We start from the raw sequence: 20,095 nt of genomic DNA on the forward strand, positions 1-20,095 counted from the left end.
CTAATTTCAGCAAAGTCCGGCTGGTCTGTGACAGCCAAATCTGCTGCTTGCACCTTCACAATGTTGGGCTGTTAGTAACCCTTGGTACAACACCCATGTGCAAATCCTGAAATACAGCACCGTGCATAGAGGTGGCCACCCAAGTGCAAACCAGCAAAAGCCCACAGTACATGGAGGAATGCCACCTCTCTGTTTACCAGGCAATACTAGGTAGTAGATAACTCTGGTGGTATTCTAGGTAGTAAGGTAGTATTTTAGGTAGTAAATAACACCAGATCAACTGGTGCAATACCACCACTTTGCTTAGTAGAGGCTTGAAGTGATGGAACCCATGTTTAGTCTGCAGAGCAAAGCAGCAACAACCTTCCCATCTCTTCCATCATGCAGTGTGATTGATGTCTTTTGATGTTATGATAGACATCATGGTGAGATCAAATCTTCCTTATATTTTGAAGGTAGAGCTCTAAACTGGTGTTTTTGCAGGCTGGCCGTTAAGTAGTACACCAGACAGAACCAATAGTAATGCTCTAGAAGGCTTCCAGATCAGCTAGTGTATAATCATGTTGCCTCTACTCTGCCAGATAGTGACTGCACGGAGTCCAAGTAGTGTGTATGAGGGGAGGGTGGCACTGTCAAGGCCACTTCTGTGAAACAGCTGAGTATGTTCTTGCCATGTGTTTGCCATATCCAAAAATTCCATTTCAGTTTACTGGGAACCATAGCAGCATTGCTCAGTTTTTGTTTGTTGTTGTTGTTTGTTTGTTTGTTGTTTGGTTTTTAGGAGCATTAGCAACCAAGGCCATATTGCTCTGGGGATATGCGGTGGTCATTCCCTGACCTTTCCACATCCTTCATATTTGGTGGATCATGGGCTTGAACCCCGGTCTGATCAAGAAGCATGTGCTTCGCATTGCTGCTCCTGCCCACCTGGCTACGGAGATGCTGCTCAGTTTTTCTCCGCACATGAGACACTCGGGGGTTGGGAATGTTTTATCACCATACCAGAAAATCCAAAAGACAAATAATTATCCCTATACTATTTGCACACTAATTTTTGTTTCTTTTTTTCGGATTTCGCAATTTCAGTACTTGCACTCTTGGTCAGAATACTCCTTACCAGGAACTTGTTCATTGTTAAAAAAAAGAAAATCAACAATGTTATGGCTCACGATCACAGTTTTCTGACTATTTCAGCTGCACTCTGAAATAGTCAGAAAGTAATAGAAGCGAGACCAATACTCTTCGAACAGAGGGAGGGACACATCTATCGCTTTAAAATATAGTCTTATAACAAAGGGTGGGTGCACCGGCACAGGAACAAAGTAATAAATTTGAAGCAGCACGGACAAACAGAGACAAATATCAAAACAAGCCAATAAAATAATAAAAGATGGGAATGTTTTGTTAATCATTACACTTTTAAGGAACAGCACGTAAGTATCTAAATTTAACAAGCGGCATCTTATTTCAGTCAGCACAGCGACAAAATGAGATATATTAGGGCAAATGCACAAATAACTTTAGAAAGCAAATGTTGGATACCACACGAAAAATAATTTACTGTCCCACACATACAACATTGTGTTTCAGTAATAATGGCGTATTGTGAAAAATATCAATGAGCAGCATTACAAACATGTATAAAAACTATAACTGGGAGTAAATAATGTACAGTTAATTTCTTACAATAAGTAAAAGTTCTCAGTTGTCGATTTCTAATTATAATACATATAGTATTATTTATAGGTATCAGCAGAGTCATTACAGCTTCAGCAAAGTTCACGGCACACCGGATGCAGAACACAGGCCTGGAAGAAAGGTAGGTGCTTTTGCTCACCTGGCATCCGTTAAAACACCACACAAAAAACTGTCCTGTAATTCACAGTATAGCAAAATAAAAAAAAGAAAATACTGTATAACCAGTTGGAGAATACTGTAAGCAAAAGTACATAGGAGGATTTTATTTAATTTACAATTTAAAAAAATAAGAGAAAAATTTTAAAGTGGCATCTTGCCAGGTGCCACAATAGCAATAGAATGTTAAATATTTTTTTTGCTTATTTTCTTTCTATGCCAATGTAGCTAAAGTTCGAAGTGGCAGTGCACTAACACTGCAGTATATTGTATCTGTAAACTGCACTGATCCATAATTGGTTTACTTTTGTTGGATAAAAAAACTATATAAACCTTGCATGAGAAACATAGCCATTGTGAAATAATGCCTTCAGGATATGTACCTGGCTAATTTTCACATGGTGTCGAAGGATAGCAATTATAACAATGTAATTTAGTAATTTATATAGTTATATAATTTTAGTTATATATTTGCACTAGTAATTGGGAAATGAGTACTGAAACCTACATGGAGAGTAATCTGCTTTTATTTATTATTTAATTATTTCACCAACTTCCAGTTTTTGATATAACTGTGCCCCACCACTACTACAAAAATATTTAAGATCCATAGTTTTCAGGACCAACTGCTACCCGACCAACAGGGGCTACTGTGTATACATATCTAACAAGACGAATAAATGAATGAATAATATGTGAACTGCAAGGAAAATAGTAATAGTATTTTGCCATATAGTGCAAGGAAGCCACAGGCTTTTGCTGCACTGAAAAAAAAAACAAAATAAGTAGATAAGGAAAACAAAAATTATATGCTTCCCTCCTCCACAGGTAACTATCCAGTTGACCTTTGAATTTATTCAAAGTGTCAGCCTCAACCACCTGTGAGAGCAACTTGTTCCAGAAATCAATGACTTGATGGCCAAAAGAAAACTTCTATAATCTAATCTAAACCTCAAGCCCTGTAATTTGAATTTATGACCCCTAGTTCTGGAATTCTTAACAATAGTAAGAATTCCACCTTTATTCGTTTTACTAATCCCTCTTGGAGCCTTGCAAATCTCAATCAGGTCACCTCTGCAGTGCTTGGTTGCCAAGCTTTGTAACCCACATAATCGGAGTCTTTCCTCATACAATTAATCATATTTAGCAGCCACGGGCTTGAACCCCGGTCCACTCAGAGTGCGTGCTATTGCACTCACACTCCTGACCACTCAGCTATGTCAGGCCTTCTTTCCTCATACAGTCATCCTTCTGTCAAAATCACCATTCAAGTTACTCATCTTTGGACCCTTTCAAGAAGGTCTTTTTTTCAGTCTCCATACCTGAACACAGTATTCCAAATGTGGGGTTACAACTGAGTTATAGTGTTCAGAACTGCATAAGGCAACTGTATATTTGTACAGCAGCCTTTTATGTGCAACAGTATCAAAAGATTTCTGAAATCCAAGTATATGATATCAAAATTAATTTCTGCATCCAGTTTCTTTGTGACCACATTGCAGTATACAATCAAATTGGTCAGGCAAGATTTCCTTTTACCAAAACCAATGCTGTATCTGAACTATAACTTCAGTCTTGTCTAGATGATCCAGCACTGCTTCTTTAACCAGTTCCTCCATTACTTTCCCAGAAACAGAAGTTAAACTAACAGGTCTGTAATTACTCATGTCACTCTTTGATCTCCCTTTCTGAACTGGGGATACACTTGCACTTCTCCAGTCTGTGGAACCTCCCCCTCAATCCAAGGATGCTCTCATAAATATAGCTAATGGTTTGCTTACTTACTTCCTGCCTCGCTTAACATAACTGGATAGATCCTATCCACTCCAGGTGCCTTTATGTTTAACTTAGCATTAGTAGAGGCATACGATGCAAGAAAGCAAGCCTATGCAACTTCAACAATTTCTCCTCCACTTTCCTCTCAGTTATTACAAAGTCATTTAGTTTCCTATTACAGTTTGACCTCCACTTCTCTACAGAATTCCTCACGTGTGAATGTAGATACAAAATACTCATCTAGTTTGTCAGCTACCTAAGCAAGATCGTCAACAGTCGAACCATCAATATCAAATGGACTAATCTGATTCATCCCCTTCCTTCTAGAGTTTACATAAGTAAAGAAGTCATTGCTGTTTTTCTTTGCATCCTTTGCCAAAGATTTCTCGTAATTTCCCTTCACTTGCCTAACCTATTTTGTGATTTGATTACAGACTAGCTTTAACACCATCAGTTGGTCCCACTGTATAGAATTTAAACTGTCTGAGACCACCAGGAAAACATGTTGCCCCCGGGAGTCGACGACTACGCTACTACATTAATGCGGTCAGTGCTTCCAGATTCTATTTATTTATGTGTACATTGCATTTACAGAGTTAGTTAGCAATCTGATTTCCTATATATTATGAGCAAAAATGAATTACTATCGACATTATCTTTATTTTTAAGAGAAATAAAAGCTGCCCGGGATACCACTTACCAACCTCCGCTACGCCATTATTTCCACTGGTTTGTTCCTGAGTGAGTGAATCCGAATTGCTGAAATTTAATTGAGCTACAATGCTTCCAAAACTCCTTTTCAATGTCATTGAAGAATCCGGACTCAAGCAAGCACCAGAAACAGGAGAAAGATTACTTCGAACAGAAAATGGTGTTTGTATAATGTCTTGATAATTGCGCATCATACGCCACACGTCTGTATTTTCTCCTGGAGTTGTCATTATGCTCGAGGTAGTTTTTTTTTATACAACTCACTTGATTATCACTCGAAATGCAGTAGTCGTGGGAGAAATGAACGAAAGATATACCAATAACATCAAAATAATACTACATTTTCTCAGAAAAATAGCACTAACGGACATCGTTAAAACAACCGGCGAAAATCGCACAATGTCCCCCTAGTATCATAAAATGAAACCTGGCAGTAAATTAAGTCATTTATTTATTTTTGTACACCGTTATACAGGGTGTCTCAAAAATATTGGTACAAACGTTTAGGGGACGTAGGTAACATCTAAAGGAATGTGAATCGCATAGGAACCCATAACCGGAAACGTCACGGGAAAGTAGTAGCAGAGGCACAAAAAGCAGAAATGACACAAGACAGTAATTAGTGGCAAACATTTATTTGACATAATATTAACAATGGAGTACGAGATGGATGCATTTCATGATGTTACAACAGATGCTCGAAGGTTCCACCATGAGAAGCGATGCATGCGTGACACCGACGCAGCATGGATTGGCGGACACGGTCGAACATACCTGGAGTTTCTTTGACAGTAGCAGCAGCGCAGACGAGTCTCGCCACGACATCCATTTCCGTCTCCACAGGCGATTCATACACGATAGATTTGAGGGCCCACATAAAGAAATCAAGGCTCGATAAATCAGGTGAGCGTGGGGGCCAGGCAACGGGTCCACCACGGCTAATCCATCCACGCCCAAAACGCCTGTTCAAATGGTCACGAACACACTTTCCATAATGGGCAGGCGTCCCGTCAAGTTGAAACCAAATGTTACATCTCACATTTGCTGGAACATCGTCAAGTAACCCTGGTAGAACTTGTTCAAGAAAGATCCGATATTTAGCGGAGTTCATGCGGGATGGTAACAGGTATGGGCCGACTAAGCAATCACAGACCATACCTGCTCACACATTTATTGCGAAACGATGTTGTGCCGCATGGGGGGCGCACACCGTGTGGGTTGTCGTGAGCCCACACATGAGCATTGTGCTGATTGAATAAGCCTTCCTGAGTGAAATAAGCCTCATCCGTGAACAAAACATAGGCTGGAAAATTCAAGTCTTGAATACTTTCTTGAAAAAACCACTGCGCAAAACCCATACATGCAGGATGATCTTGGAGGAGCAATAACTGAACCCTTTAGAGATGAAAGGGGTGTAAGGAATCGTCGTGCCAGACACGCTGTACACTGCAACGAGACACTCCTAAGGCAGAGGCAGAGGCAACGGCACGTGTGCTGGTAGTAGGATTATTCTGGACGGCATTCAACACACTTTCTTCCATGGCGGGAGTTCGCGTCGAATGTGGCCTACCCGCACTACTCCTGTTACCTCTAAATGACCCATAATCGCACAAATTTTGATGCACACGCGCAAACAAACGGTGGTCCGGTACATGTCTGTCTGAGAAGAGTTCTCCATAAATTCGTGGAGTGGCTCGTCCATTGCCCTCTGCTAATCCATACACTAGGTGCATGTCTGCCAGCATCGATATACGAACTCTGAGCTGGCAGACATGCACCTAGTGTATGGATTAGCAGAGCGAAGAGCATACCAGAAATTTTCCTTTTGGCGAACTGATGAACAGCGCCGTGTACCGACTTACGGTGACGTTTCCGGTAATGGGTTCCTATGCGATTCACATTCTTTTAGATGTTACCTACCTCCCCTAAACGTTTGTACCAATGTTTATGAGACACCCTGTATACATCTACTGTGTATATATTTTTGCTGTGAATGAGTAAAATATGAATTTCAATTTTATTCGAAAATTTCAGGTTTATCTTCATATACGTTGGGGACTCTATTGTCAGGGAAACGGGGAACATGCTTTGTAAAAAGGATAGGTGGAACAGGACCAGAGTATGTCTGCTAGGGGCAAAGGTTGATGACGTGGTAGAGCGGATATCATCTTTTAAGGGCACAAAAGGTGATATAGTTGTACACGTTGGCACTAATGATATTAAGAGTAGGAGACCAGCGGAATTACTTAACAAGTAATTGGTCACTCACACACTAGCAAGGCTTTTGTGGATTTATTGGATGATTGTTTTCTACATCAGCATGTTCGGGAGGCAACTAGAGGGAGTAATACTCTTGATTTGATTATCAGTAGTGATTCTTCATGCATTAAGAATCTGCAGATAAATGAACCACTAGGTGGCAGTGATCACATTGTTCTGAAGTGGGAGTTACTCAAAGAGGTAACTACCATTAGGGGTAAAGGGAAGGGGTATTGCTTTCGTAAAGGCGACTACGATGGACTGAGACAGTATTTACATTCTATACAGTGGGATCAATTGATGATGTTACCAACAGCAAACTCAAAATGGGAAGCATTCAAAGAACTTATCTTGCAAGCTACTAGGCTTTACATACCAACTAAGAAATATTGTTCAACGTTTAGGCCAAAATGGATGTCAGATGAACTAATGAGGCATATGGTAGAGAAGAAAAATGCATGGGATACATACAAATGAACACGTGACACAGAAGCCTATGATAGATACAAGTTGATCTGTAACCAAGTTCCAAAGGAGGTTAGGCAGGGCAAGGCAGATTACGAGAGATCCATGGCAAGGGATGCGAAGAAAAACAGCAAAGAGTTCATTACTTATGTAAACTCTAGAAGGAAGGAGATGAATCAGATTGGTCCACTTGATATCGATGGGTCAACTGTTGATGACCCTGCTCAGGTAGCTAACAAACTAAATGAATATTTCGCATCGACATTCACACATCAGGAGTTATTCAGCGAGGGGAATGCCAGAGGTGTATTCAACTCTAGCAGTAAGCTAGAGAATCTTGAAATAACTGGGAGTAAAGTGGAGGAGAAACTGTTGAAGATAAACACAAGAAACGCACCTGGGCTGGATGGGATTTATCCAGTTATATTAAAGGAGGCAGCAAAGGAAGTAAGCAAACCGCTAGCCATAATTATGAGAGCTTCCTTGGACTCAGGGGAGGTACCCACAGACTGGAGATGTGCAAATGTGACCCCAATTCACAAGGGAGGATCAAAGGCTGGCACAAGTAATTATAGACCTGTGAGTTCAACTTCTGTTCCCGGAAAATTAATGGAGGCACTGGTTAAAGAAGCACTGCAGGATCATATAGACAAGACTTCAGTTATAGCTCGGACACAGCATGGTTTTGTTAAGGGGAAGTCTTGCCTGACCAATTTGATTGGATACTATAATGCAGTCACAAAAGAACTGGATGCAGGGAATAACTTTGATATTATATTTGGATCTTAGAAAGGCTTTTGATACTGTTGCACATGGAAGACTGCTGCACAAATTGGAGCAGTGTGGCATTAGAGGCGGGTTGCTGCTATGGCTAAAGGGGTGGTTGAGGGGGAGAAGACAGAGAGTGGTAATCAATGGACACTGCTCATCGTGGATTAATGTTATTAGGAGTCCCTCAGGGTTCAGTATTGGGTCCCTTATTGTTCTCTGTATTTATAAATGATATTGATGATGGTATATCAAGCTTAATGTCCAAGTTTGCAGACGATACGAAGGTTGGCAGGGTTGTCAAGGACACTACTGACACTATGCTGCTGCAACAGGATCTGGAAAGGTTGAGCAGATGGGCTGAGAGGTGGCAAATGAAGTTTAACATTGACAAATGTAAAGTACTACATATGGGAAACAGCAACCCCAGAGCAACGTATCAACTCTGTGGTACTACACTGACAGTGGTAGAGAATGAAAAGGACCTGGAGGTAATTGTGCAGGCAGATATGAGGTTCTCTGAGCAGTGCAGACGGGCTGCAAGAGTAGCTTATGGTGTATTGTCAATGATATATAGGAATTTCTCTAGCAGGGATAAGGAGGTGATTATTCCCTTGTATAAGGCAATGGTCAGGCCACACCTAGAGTACTGTATACAGGCCTAGAGGCCTCATTTCAAGAAGGATGTAGAGCTGCTGGAACGAGTACAGAGAAGAGCAACAAGATTAGTGAATGGAACAAAGGGGTGCTCTTACGAAGAAAGGCTTAAATTTTGCGAATTACAGTGTCTGGAGACTAGGCACCAGCGAGGTGATCTGATAGAGGTGTACAAAGCCTTCAATGGTTTGAGCATGCTCAATGCTGATGGGATTCTTCCTCTTGCTCAGATTAATCACCTGTGAGGGCATAAGTTCAAATTGAGGAAAGACAGATGTAGGATAGACGTGCGGAAATTTGCCTTTAGCCAGCGGGTGGTTGGTTGGTGGAACAGACTTCCATCCCTTGTAGTGGAGCTTGATAGCCTAAATAAGTTTAAGGCTGAGCTGGACAGGTATTTTGAACGAACAGAGGAGTGAATTGAGAGTGATTTTTTTTTTTTTTTTGGCTGATGTTGCATAAGCTTGCTTTCTTGCATCAAATGCCTCTAATGCTAATGCTAAGTACAGGTCACTGTTGAAAAAAAGCCGTGAAGTAGGGTTGAATTTGAAAGTGTCTGCAATTCTGCCCAGACACAATAGGAGGGAGTATATGATGAGAGCCTTGTCGATCAATTCGGCCCTGGAAAGGTTGTGCAAGGCTCAAGGGGTAGAATTTTTTTCAGCCTGGACTGTACTTGTTAACAGGATAGATTGCTTCTTCAGGGATGGGATACACTTAAATAGAAAGGGTGCAAGAATATTTGCTGAAGCTACCAGGCAGTGTTAGGTGGGTCGGAAAACTGCTAGTTTGGGGGGAGACAAAAATTAATAGATTAACAGTAACCACTGGCAGAGGTGAAAGAGATTCTTGCACTGCTTCTATTCGAATGAGTCGCAGCCTGGAAAATAAGATGCAGGATATTTCAGAGACTGCTGGAAGTCATTGCGGTACAAGTAAACACATGGGTTGTGTTAGGACAGCTAAGAATAGAAACAGGTGCATGTATCCTTGCGTGTACACCAATGCTAGGAGTTTAGTAAATAAATTTGATGAATTTGAGGTATTGCTCAAAACATCAAAGGAAGATATTGTTGGGATATCAGAGACGTGGTGTCACACAGATATAAGGAATGCAGAACTGGAATTTGGGGAATACAACGTCTACAGAAAGGATAGACAGGATAGGAAGGGAGGAGGGGTTATGCTATTAGTTAAAAAACACACAAAATCCAAGGAAGTGAAGCCAGTCGACATCGATGGACAGGACAGTCTCGAGTCAGTTAGTAGAGGCATAAGCATAGGTAAATCAAAATTGAGAGTAGGAGTGTGCTGTAAGCCTAATGACTCTGATGAGTATAATAAGATACTGTACAGGGAAATAGAGTGGGCCAGTAAATCAGAGAGTCTTATAATGGGGGATTTTAATTTCCCAGATATTGACTGGAATTTGTGGGTTGGTCACTCACACACTAGCAAGGCTTTTGTGGATTTATTGGATGATTGTTTTCTTCACCAGCATGTTCGGGAGGCAACTAGAGGGAGTAATACTCTTGATCTGATTATCAGTAGTGATTCTTCATGCATTAAGAATCTGCAGATAAAGGAACCACTAGGTGGCAGTGATCACAATGTGCTGAAGTGGGATTTACTCAAGGAGGTAACTACCATCAGTTCTTGCTTTCGTAAAGGCGACTATGATGGTTTGAGACAATATTTAAATTCTATACAGTGGGACCAACTGATGATGTTACCAACAGGAAATTCAAAAATGGGGAGCATTCAAGGAACTAATCTTGGAAGCTACCAGGCTTTACATACCAACCAAGAAATATTGTTCAAGGTTCAGGCCTAAATGGTTGTCAGATGAACTAATGAGACATATGGCAAAAAAGAAAAATGCATGGGATACATACAAATTAATGGGTGAAATGGAAGCCTATGATAGATATAAGTTAGTCTGTAACCAAGTCACAAAGGAGATTAGGCAGGCAAAGGCAGATTATGAGAAATCCTTGGCAAAGAATGCAAAGAAAACAGAAAAGAGTTCTTTACCTATTTAAACTCAAGAAGGAAGGGGATGAATCAGATTGGTCCACTGGATGTTGATGGTTCAACAGTTGAGGATCCTGCTCAGGTGGCTAACAATCTAAACGAGTATTTTGCATCTACATTCACACATGAGGAGTTATTCAGGAAGGGGAATGTCGTAGGTGAAGTAAACATTGGCAGTAAGCTAGATGATTTTCTAATAACAGAGAGGAAAGTGGAGGAGAAATTGTTGAGGATAAACATAGAAAAGCACCCGGGGTGGATGGGATCTATCCAGTTATATTAAAGGAGGCAGCAAAGGAAGTAAGCAAACCCCTAGCCATAATTATGAGAGCTTCTTTGGACTCAGGGGAGGTACCCATAGACTGGAGACGTGCAAATGTAACCCCAATTCACAAAGTAGGATCAAAGGCTGACACAAGTAATTATAGACCTGTTAGTTTAACTTCGGTTCCAGGAAAATTAATGGAGGCACTGGTTAAAGAAGCACTGCAGGATCATCTGGACAAGAATTCAGTTATAGCTCAGACACAGCATGGTTTTGTTAAGGGCAGGTCTTGTCTGACCAATTTGATTGGATACTATGATGTAGTCACAAAAGAACTGGATGCAGGGAATCACTTTGATATTATATATTTGGATCTTAGAAAGGCTTTTGATACTGTTGCGCATGGGAGACTGCTGTACAAATTGGAGCAGTGTGGCATTGAAGGCAAATTGCTGCTATGGATAAAGGGATGGTTGAGTGGCAGAAGACAGAGAGTGGTAATCAATGGACACTGCTCAACGTGGACTAATGTTATTAGTGGAGTTCCTCAGGATTCAGTGTTGGGTCCATTGTTGTTTTCTGTATTTATAAATGATATTGATGATGGTATATCAAGCTTATTGTCCAAGTTTGCAGACGATACAAAGGTTGGCAGGGTTGTTAAGGACACTACTGATGCTATGCTGCTGCAACAGGATCTGGAAAGGTTGAGCAGATGGGCTGAGAGGTGGCAAATGAAGTTTAACATTGACAAATGTAAAGTACTACATATGGGAAACAGTAACCCCAGATCAACGTATCAACTTTGTGGTACTACGCTGGCAGTGGTAGAGAATGAAAAGGACCTGGAGGTAATTGTGCAGGCAGATATGAAGTTCTCTGAGCAGTGCAGACGAGCTGCAAGAGTAGCTCATGGTGTCTTGTCAATGATATACAGGAATGTTTCTAGCAGGGATAGGGATGTGATTATTCCCTTGTATAAGGCATTGGTCAGGCCACACCTTGAGTACTGTATACAGGTCTGGAGGCCTCATTTCAAGAAGGATGTAGACCTGCTGGAACGAGTATAGAGAAGGGCAACAAGATTAGTGAATGGAACAAAGGGTTGCTCTTACGAAGAAAGGCTTAAGTTTTGCAAATTACAGAGTCTGGAGACCAGGCATTGGCGAGGTGTATAAGGCTTTGAATGGCTTGAGCATGCTCAATGCCGATGGGATTCTTCCTCTTGCTCAGAATAATCACCTGAGAGGGCATAAATTCAAATTGAGGAAGGACGGATGTTGGATAGATGTGCGGAAATTTGCCTTTAGCCAGCGGGCAGTTGGTTTGTGGAATAGACTTCCATCACTTGTTGTTGAAGTTGATAGCCTCAACAAATTTAAGGCTCAGCTGGACAGGTATTTCGAACGAACGGAGGGGTATAATGGCAGTAGTGGTTGTGTTTTTTTTTTTTTTTTTTTTGTTTGGCTGATGCTGAATAATCTTGCTTTCTTGCATCATATGCCTCTACTAATGCTAATGCTAATGCTAATGCTAATAACATTGTATAAAGCGACTTAATTTCTAAGGAAATAAATAAAAGCTTATAAGCTGAATAGTTTACCATTATTCAAAGTGAGTCACAAATTAAGTAGCAATTTTTTAACTTTTCTATCACCGTATTCCCTGCTCTCCATGAGTCACATTGTTAGCGAATGACTTCTTTTAGATCAGTGTTACACTCAAGTTGACAACAGTCGTATCGTCACGCCACTCAAGTTCCATGAAAGAAGACAGGAGTGAAATGCGCATGGTGCGTGAGATACGCCCCATTCACATTTGCTTGATCCAGCAAAAGTTCAATGCATTCAATCTACAGATTGTAGCAACGACCAAAGCGGATTGAACTTCACTTCATGTCACCTACAGACAAGACATGACGAGTTTTCGATGATAATGGTAAACATTCAGAAAACATCCATTTCAATAAGAACAGAATGAAGTACAGTATTTTACAGGCAGATGTTCGGGCTATGCTTGTTTCTCCAGCAACTTTAAATCAGGGCGGTCCCTCGCAGATAAGGGCTAGAGGGAATATACCCACTTATAATAAAAATCATGATTTTGTACTGCTACATATTGATTAAAGAACGATTCCCCAGATTATTGCTTTAGCCCTGGGGCCACTTCCGCAAGAAAAAATTCATTCTATCCGATGTAAGCCTCCGCAGTTACATTGCTCCACCTTTTAACACTTGCACTCAAGGGGTAACTTGCTGAAAGTTTATTGCTAAGTAAGATTGGAACAATACCCAATGGTAATGGTTACTCTCAATGGGCCTCGTTTTTTAATGTATGCAGTGTGCGACCAAAATTACTCGATTGCATTTTTTTAACGTAGTTATTATTATTATTGTTGCTCTTATATTATTTCTCCCTGATTGGGGGTTCCCCCTCGTGACGGGTATTGCTATCAAGTACATGGGGGGTGGTCGTTGTCATGTCTGGTGTTATTGTTGGTCGAGGAACTCTCTCACTGTTCTACAGGATTGCTACTTTCTGGAGTTCCTTGCAGGTGTTCGCTGGAAAACCTATTGCTGTTAGTCTGTTATGAAGGGTCTTTGTCACCATACCTGTGGACCACAGGTATTGTGCCAAAAATGAATGCTTGAAAAATGAATGGCTCTGTGTTTGCAAAATGAAACTTGGCTGTATGCCTTGTAGAAAAGTTGGAACTCTTGGAGTTGAAACGAAAATGGGAATGGAACTTTCCAAAGAATGGACCAACAATGAGATAACCTATTCTGGTAAAGATAGGAAGCAACAGTTGAGCTCACTTCGAAAAAAAATTTTTGATCACAGAGAATCTGCTGCACATAAAGCAGCATTAAAAATAGTTGCTGAAAGCGAAAAAATGACTCTTGAGAATGTTTTTTTAACGTCATTATCTCACGAAAAAATAATAATTGCCAAAATTTTTCGAACTGCATATAAAGTAGCAAAGGAAAATCAATCATTCCATCATTTTGAAACTGAAATTGATCTGCAAGAACTGAACGGAGTTGAAATGGGTCGTGTTATTCATTCTACAAATAGTGTATTAACATTGTTAATCACACAAGTGAAGAAATGAGGAAAACTGTCGTTAAAGAAATTGTTCAATCCAATAATAAAATTTCATTGATAATTGATGAATCAACCACAATAAGCAAAAAAACTACCCTCATAGTATATGTTCGATGCTGTATCGAAGGTGTTGGAATGAATTCACCGATAAATTTGTTTTTGGACTTGGTAGAACTTGAAAAGGTAACGGCAGAAGGAGTATTTGATTCCTTACTCCAATGTCTTCACTCTTATGGGATGACAGAAGATTATTTTTAAAAAATAATTGGTTTCTCTGGCGTGCGACGGCGCTGCTGTGATGTTAAGGTGCAAAATTGGAGTGAAAAAATTGCTGTCAGAACGTTTTCCTTCTATTATGGTTTGGCATTATGCTAATCACAGACTAGAATTATCAGTAGGTGATGCTGTCTAGGAAACTTCAGGAATAAATAGATTCAAATCATTTATTGATAAACTTTACATCATATACCATGCTTCGGCAAAGAATAGTGGATAGTTGCATTTATGTACAGAATTACTGGGGACTGAGCTGCTGAAAACTGGAAGAATTTTAAGTACCCGATGGGTGTCATCTAGTTTGCGTACAGTTTTGTCTGTGTGGAATAATTTTGAATCCCTTGTGTATCATTTTGAAGAAGCAATACATGATCCTACAACAGATAAAAATGACAAATGCACTTATGATGGATTGAGAAGAAAAATCACATCTACAGAATTTTTATTGGACCTAGGATTGATGTGTGACGCTCTCCAAGAATTATCAGAATTAAGTTTGGACCTATAGGACCGCAACATGGACCCGTACAAGGCAAATAAGAAAATAAAAATACTGGTACAAGTTTTTGAAGAAAGAAGACAGAACTTTGGGCCCTATTATAAATGAGCTGTTGCTACTGTACGTGATCTTCGCTTTCGTGGAGTTTTACTTCACGAAAAAGATTCAAGAAAGAATCCTCCCATTGACCCAAGTACATTTTATACAAAATTGAAAGAGTCAATCGAAAAAAGATTGCTTGATAGCAAAGACGATGAGTTGGCGTATTGGTCTCGCGCACTTGATCAAAAACATTGGCCTGAAGATGTTAATACTCAACTGACATTTGGAGAAGTGGAAATTAGAAACTTGTCAGACTGCAACTAAATGAAAGAGAAATGATTCGTGGATTCCGTGAATACATTCTCGAAAAGACATATCCAGAAAAACTGTTGCATTTGATTTGGACTCTGAATACCATTCCCATTTCTTCAAGTGAATGCGAACGCGGGTTTTCGCAGATGAATCTAATTGCCACCCCAACAAGACTAAGACAATTTCAGCACTTTTGTCCATCAAACTTGTCGGACCACATCTGAGACGTTTCGATCCTTCAAAGTACGTTGATCTGTGGTTACTCAGAGGACTACATTCGGCCATACATACTAACAGCCAGGAAAGGAGTCGAGAAGATTTGTCGGACGAGAATTGGACAAAACTTTGGAATTTACTATAAAAATTTGCCTTAAATACAATAAATTAAATTTATGTTAAGAACTGAATATATAATTTTTTTAATAAAAGATTAAAAAGATGTGAGTTCCGGCACCTTTTTTCTTACAAAAAAAGCACTGCCTGTGGTTGACACGATGATCGGGATGGTCGTTACTTGTTGCATATGCCACATCCCTTTGATCTCCTCTCTTAGGTTCGTGTACTTCCTGATTTTTTCCTCATGGGTTTTCTGCAGGTTCCCAGTGTTGGGTACCGCTATGTCAATCAGATAGGTAGCCTTTTCCTTCTTGTCCACAAGGGTTATGTCCGATCTGTTGTGCTGGATTGTCCTATCCGTTATTATGGCGCGGTCCCAGCTTGTGGGTTGGGGTCTCTAGTACTGCCTGGGGTTCGTACTTGTAGTACGATACAATTTCTTCGACCAACTGGTATTTCCTTGCTATAATAATAATAATAATAATAATAATAATAATAATAATAATAATAATACAATACAATACAATACAATTTATTTTCATCAAGAGAATTTGTTTACAATAAATGAACTTATTAAGAAAAGTAAATTTCTTGACAAGTTATAATTCTTCATTTACAACAGTTTCTGCATAAAAATTTGTATCTAACGATATGTATCTAACAGAAAACATAATGAAATCACAACACATAGTACATTCCATACTGCAAACAGAGATAGCAATTTATTTGCATACCAATTCTAATCTATTGTATCATTGAGTATCAAAAATTAAAATTCTTCTTAAGAATTTTAATTTTGAGCTAGAATAACTTCTCTTGAGCCAGAAATCTACACTAGAGAACAAGTTGTTTATTATATTCATTGTGTTCCTTAAATTATGTGCACATTCCTTTGCAGATTCGACTCTTCAAAAACAGTGTTAAGATTTTTCAAGATTAAATTTAACTTCAGTTTTTGACTGGATAAAGTATTTTATATTTCAACAAAAATTCAGGTCACTCCAAGAGTTTGTCCCCATTAAAAGTTTCAAAATCCTGTTAATTAAGTTGTTTATTACCCTTATTTCAGTTATATTTGCTCGCACATACATTTTCTAAATAACTGAGTTGGGAGTCCACTAATGCATAAAATAAGGTAACATTTGTTCTAAGATTTAACTTATTCTTAATGTAGTAAAAAAAGTACACATAAAATCTCATTTTTTGTACAAATTTGTTATATGCATTTCCCAACTTAGACTGTAATCAATCCATAACCCAAGGTAACAATGATTTGAAACTTCTTCCACAGTTAGACATTTGCAATTCTGGAAATTCTGATCATGTAGGCATTCATGTTTTTTTAAATAATAATAATAATTTTTTTTCTTATATTATTTCTCCCTGATTGAGGGGTTCCCACTCCGTGACGGGTACTGCTACCAAATACACAGGATGCTGGTTGTAATGTTTGGTGTTACTGTCGGTCGAGGAAATCTCTGACTATCCTAGAGGTGTTCAGGATTGCGACTTTCTGGAGTTTCTTTCAGGTGTTTCCTGGGAGACCTATTGCTGCTAGGCTGCTATGTAAAGTCTTTGGTACCATAACGGTGGTTGACACAATGATTGGGATGGTTGATACTTCTTGCATATGCCACATCTCCTTGATCTCAGGTTCGTGTACTTTCTAATTTTTTCCTCATGGGTTTTCTGGACATTGCTAGTGTTCGGCACCACTATATCAATCAGACAGGTAGCCTTTTCCATCTTGTCCACAAGGGTTATGTCCAGTCTGTTGTGCGAGATGGTTTTATCCGTTATTATGGCGCTTCTTGATTTACTTGTATTCTAACTGCTGAGCCTGCATCATCCCTCGGTATTTGTAGGTCTCTCCTTCTGTCATAGCTTCGATCTCTTTACCAGTCAACAGCTGGTAGTTTCGGCCAAGTAATTTTCCCTGGTGCAGTGTGTGGGTCTTGCATTTTTCTAGACCAAATTCCATCCTGATGTCCTTGCTGAATTCTTCGGTGATCCGGAGTAGTTGCTGGAGTTGCTTCTCGGTTGCCGCGTTGAGCTTGATGTCATCCATGTACATCAGGTGGGTGAGGGAGTACAGGTTCTTTCTTTCTTCTTAGAGAGAATTTTCCATACTTGCTGCCGTTGAGCATGGTGGATAACGGGTTGAGTGCTGGACAGAACCATAGTGGGCTCAGAGCATCTCCCTGAAAGATTCCTCTTCTAATGGGGATTGGCCTTGTTGTGATGTTCTCGACCTTAATGGTGGTACTCCATTTCGCCATTGTTGCTCCTAGGAAGTTTGCCACTATCGGATTGACCTTGTAAATCTTCAGGGTATCTATTAGCCAGCTATGAGGTGCGGAGTCGAAGGCCTAGCGGTAATCGATGTAGGCCGTGTATGGGTTGCGGTGCTTCTTGTAGGCTTGCTCCATAACTGCGGTATCTATGGTCAATTGCTCCTTGCATCCTTTGCTCCTCCACTTGCATTCTTTCTGCTGTTCGGTCATTATGTTCTGACTCTCTAAGTGGTCTGATATCTTCTTAGTTATGCAGTTGGTCAGGATCTTGTAAATCGTTGGGAGGCATGTGATTGGCCTGTATTTCGCTGTGTTTCTTGTATCTTCTTCTTTAGTCTTCAGATATGTAACTCCTTCAGTGAGAAACTTCGGTATTGTCTCCGGGTGCCTTATCATTCGAGTGAATTGCTCCGCTATGTGCTTGTGTGTGTGCAGGTGAGCTTCTTGTACCAGTAGTTGTGGATGTTTTCCCGGGTTTCGCCAGTTGTGGGTGTTCCTGATCGACTGTTTTACTTCTTCTTTTCCAATCTCCCACTCTCTCATATCTTGTATGTCCTTCGTTTTCTTCCGTTCTACTTCTATCCAGGGTGCTTTGCTGTTATGTCTTACTTCACTGCTCCAGATATTTCCCCAGAACTCTTCGATCGTCTTCTTCTCGGGTGGTCCGTTTCCTGCTTTCTCATGTTCACCCAGTTTCCTGTAGAAGGCTCTTTGGTCCTCATCGAAGATTCAGTTGTTTATTTTCCTCTGAGAGCTCTCTTTGTATCGGTGTAGTCTCTCGCTGATTGCGAGGAGGTTCTGCTTCAGTGTGTTCAAGTATTTCCCTATTCTCTGATTTCTGGTCTCATGTCTGCTGTGGACGCTGTCTCTCTTGAGGATGCTCTTCACCTTTCCAATCAATTTCTTACTTCTATTACCCTGTTGGTACTGGGTCAACTGACCTATCTTGACTCTTAATTCTTCTATCTTCTGCTGAAGTCTTCTTTCCCAAGCTGGCGGTTCGTTCTGTTTTCGGTTCTTCTGCTAATAATCTCTCGTTTCTTTTCAATCAATCCTAGATGCTGCTATGGCAGCACAGTATATGGCTAATGGATAGCCTCCAGTGTTGCACCATTGTTGTCAAGGTAATGTGGCATTATTTGCCGATTGAGGTGGTCTGTTACTCTCCACAGGATTTTATTTGGCCTCTGCTTAGGTATCACATGGGTTCTTGTGGGGTCCATTCCTTCAAATTCTGTTAGGGCCTTCTTCCACTCGTCTTCTATTCTGGATAGCATGACGTCGTCTCTTTCCACTTCAGCTACTCTGGGTTGCATTTCTTCTTGCTGTTCCTCCTCTGGTTCCATATTGACCATATTCTTTGTGCTTTGTAGCAGATCGCTGACATCCTGCTTGATTTTTTCCAAGATGGCAAGAGCTATTAGGTTCTTCATGATGATGGTCCTTCTTTGGTCTGCTAATCGCTGTTCAGTGACCTGAATATCCGGGTATCGTTCCAACCACTTGGTATGTAGTTGCGATCTGTACATTGTCATATCAGTCTCTAGCCTGGTTATTTCATAGTATGCTTGTATGATATATGTATTCATTTCATATATCATATTTCAATGCTCCACTTCATGCGTTGGCGTTTTCTTCCTTCCTGCGTGGTCACTAGCGCAGCTGTGCAGGAAACACTTCCACTTTGTGGGACTGGATGGTCTTGCCCTTCTCTTGTGGTAGCCTTACTGGGGATAGCACCACATGCTCCACTGTCTTGCTCGGAGGACTGTCTCCAACTTTTCGAACCGGCCCCTCTGCCTAAGGCCTGAACGCGAGTGACTTTATCCTGCGCCACACTCGATGCAGTATGAATAATATTTATCTGTGACATCATTCATCTATGGAGGTGGACTTGTTTAGCTTCGGCTTATGTCCAGTGGTTTATTTATTTATTTATTTATTCTGGCAAGGGAGACCAGATGGCGCCACTATCTGCCTCAGGCGTCACTCTGACCTTGGGGATGGTAAGTCCAATGGGGTAACTTTCGCAATGTTTTTTTTTTTTTTTTTATCATTTAATATTATTATTATATCGGTCTTCCAACGTAATAGAGCCGCATTCGCTTCCACCAATGCGGGATTTGAACCCGGGTCCATCAGGCTGGTAGTCCAGTGTCTTAACCACTGCGCCATCGCTTCCCCCTTTCGATTTCCTTGTGCTCTAACTGCTCTAAATTATTATTAATAATATTATTATTATTATTAATATTATTATTATTATTATTAGCTATATGGTGCAAGGAAGCCTGAGGCTTATGCTGCACCAGCCATAAAAAAAAAATTCCCCGAGTTACCCTGAGAGAGTGAGAGAGAGAGAGATGTAGCCAAGAAAGAGAAGAATGATGATATCTAAGCTTATACTCACCAGATGTGAGCCCCCCGGGGTTAGTTTACTGCGTT

The 20,095-nt window shown here is 40.3% G+C and overlaps 1 protein-coding gene across 2 annotated transcripts in view; it reads right to left on the reverse strand.

Moving 5' to 3' along the window:
* Positions 1–4,708, reverse strand: part of LOC150086402 (mitotic spindle assembly checkpoint protein MAD1-like) — a 67,222-nt gene extending 62,514 nt beyond the window's left edge. For both annotated transcript variants that reach the window (XM_090371358.1, XM_090371359.1), the window contains exon 1: positions 4,331–4,708. In XM_090371358.1, coding sequence (XP_090227484.1) covers positions 4,331–4,571 — 241 coding nt within the window. In that variant the 5' untranslated portion in view covers positions 4,572–4,708. The remainder of the gene's footprint in view (positions 1–4,330) is intronic.
* Positions 4,709–20,095: the final 15,387 nt, after the last annotated feature.

Source organism: Mastigoproctus giganteus, chromosome 4 (assembly GCF_048544385.1).
Source record: "Mastigoproctus giganteus isolate SK-2022 chromosome 4, ASM4854438v1, whole genome shotgun sequence".
Lineage (NCBI taxonomy): Eukaryota > Metazoa > Arthropoda > Arachnida > Uropygi > Thelyphonidae > Mastigoproctus > Mastigoproctus giganteus.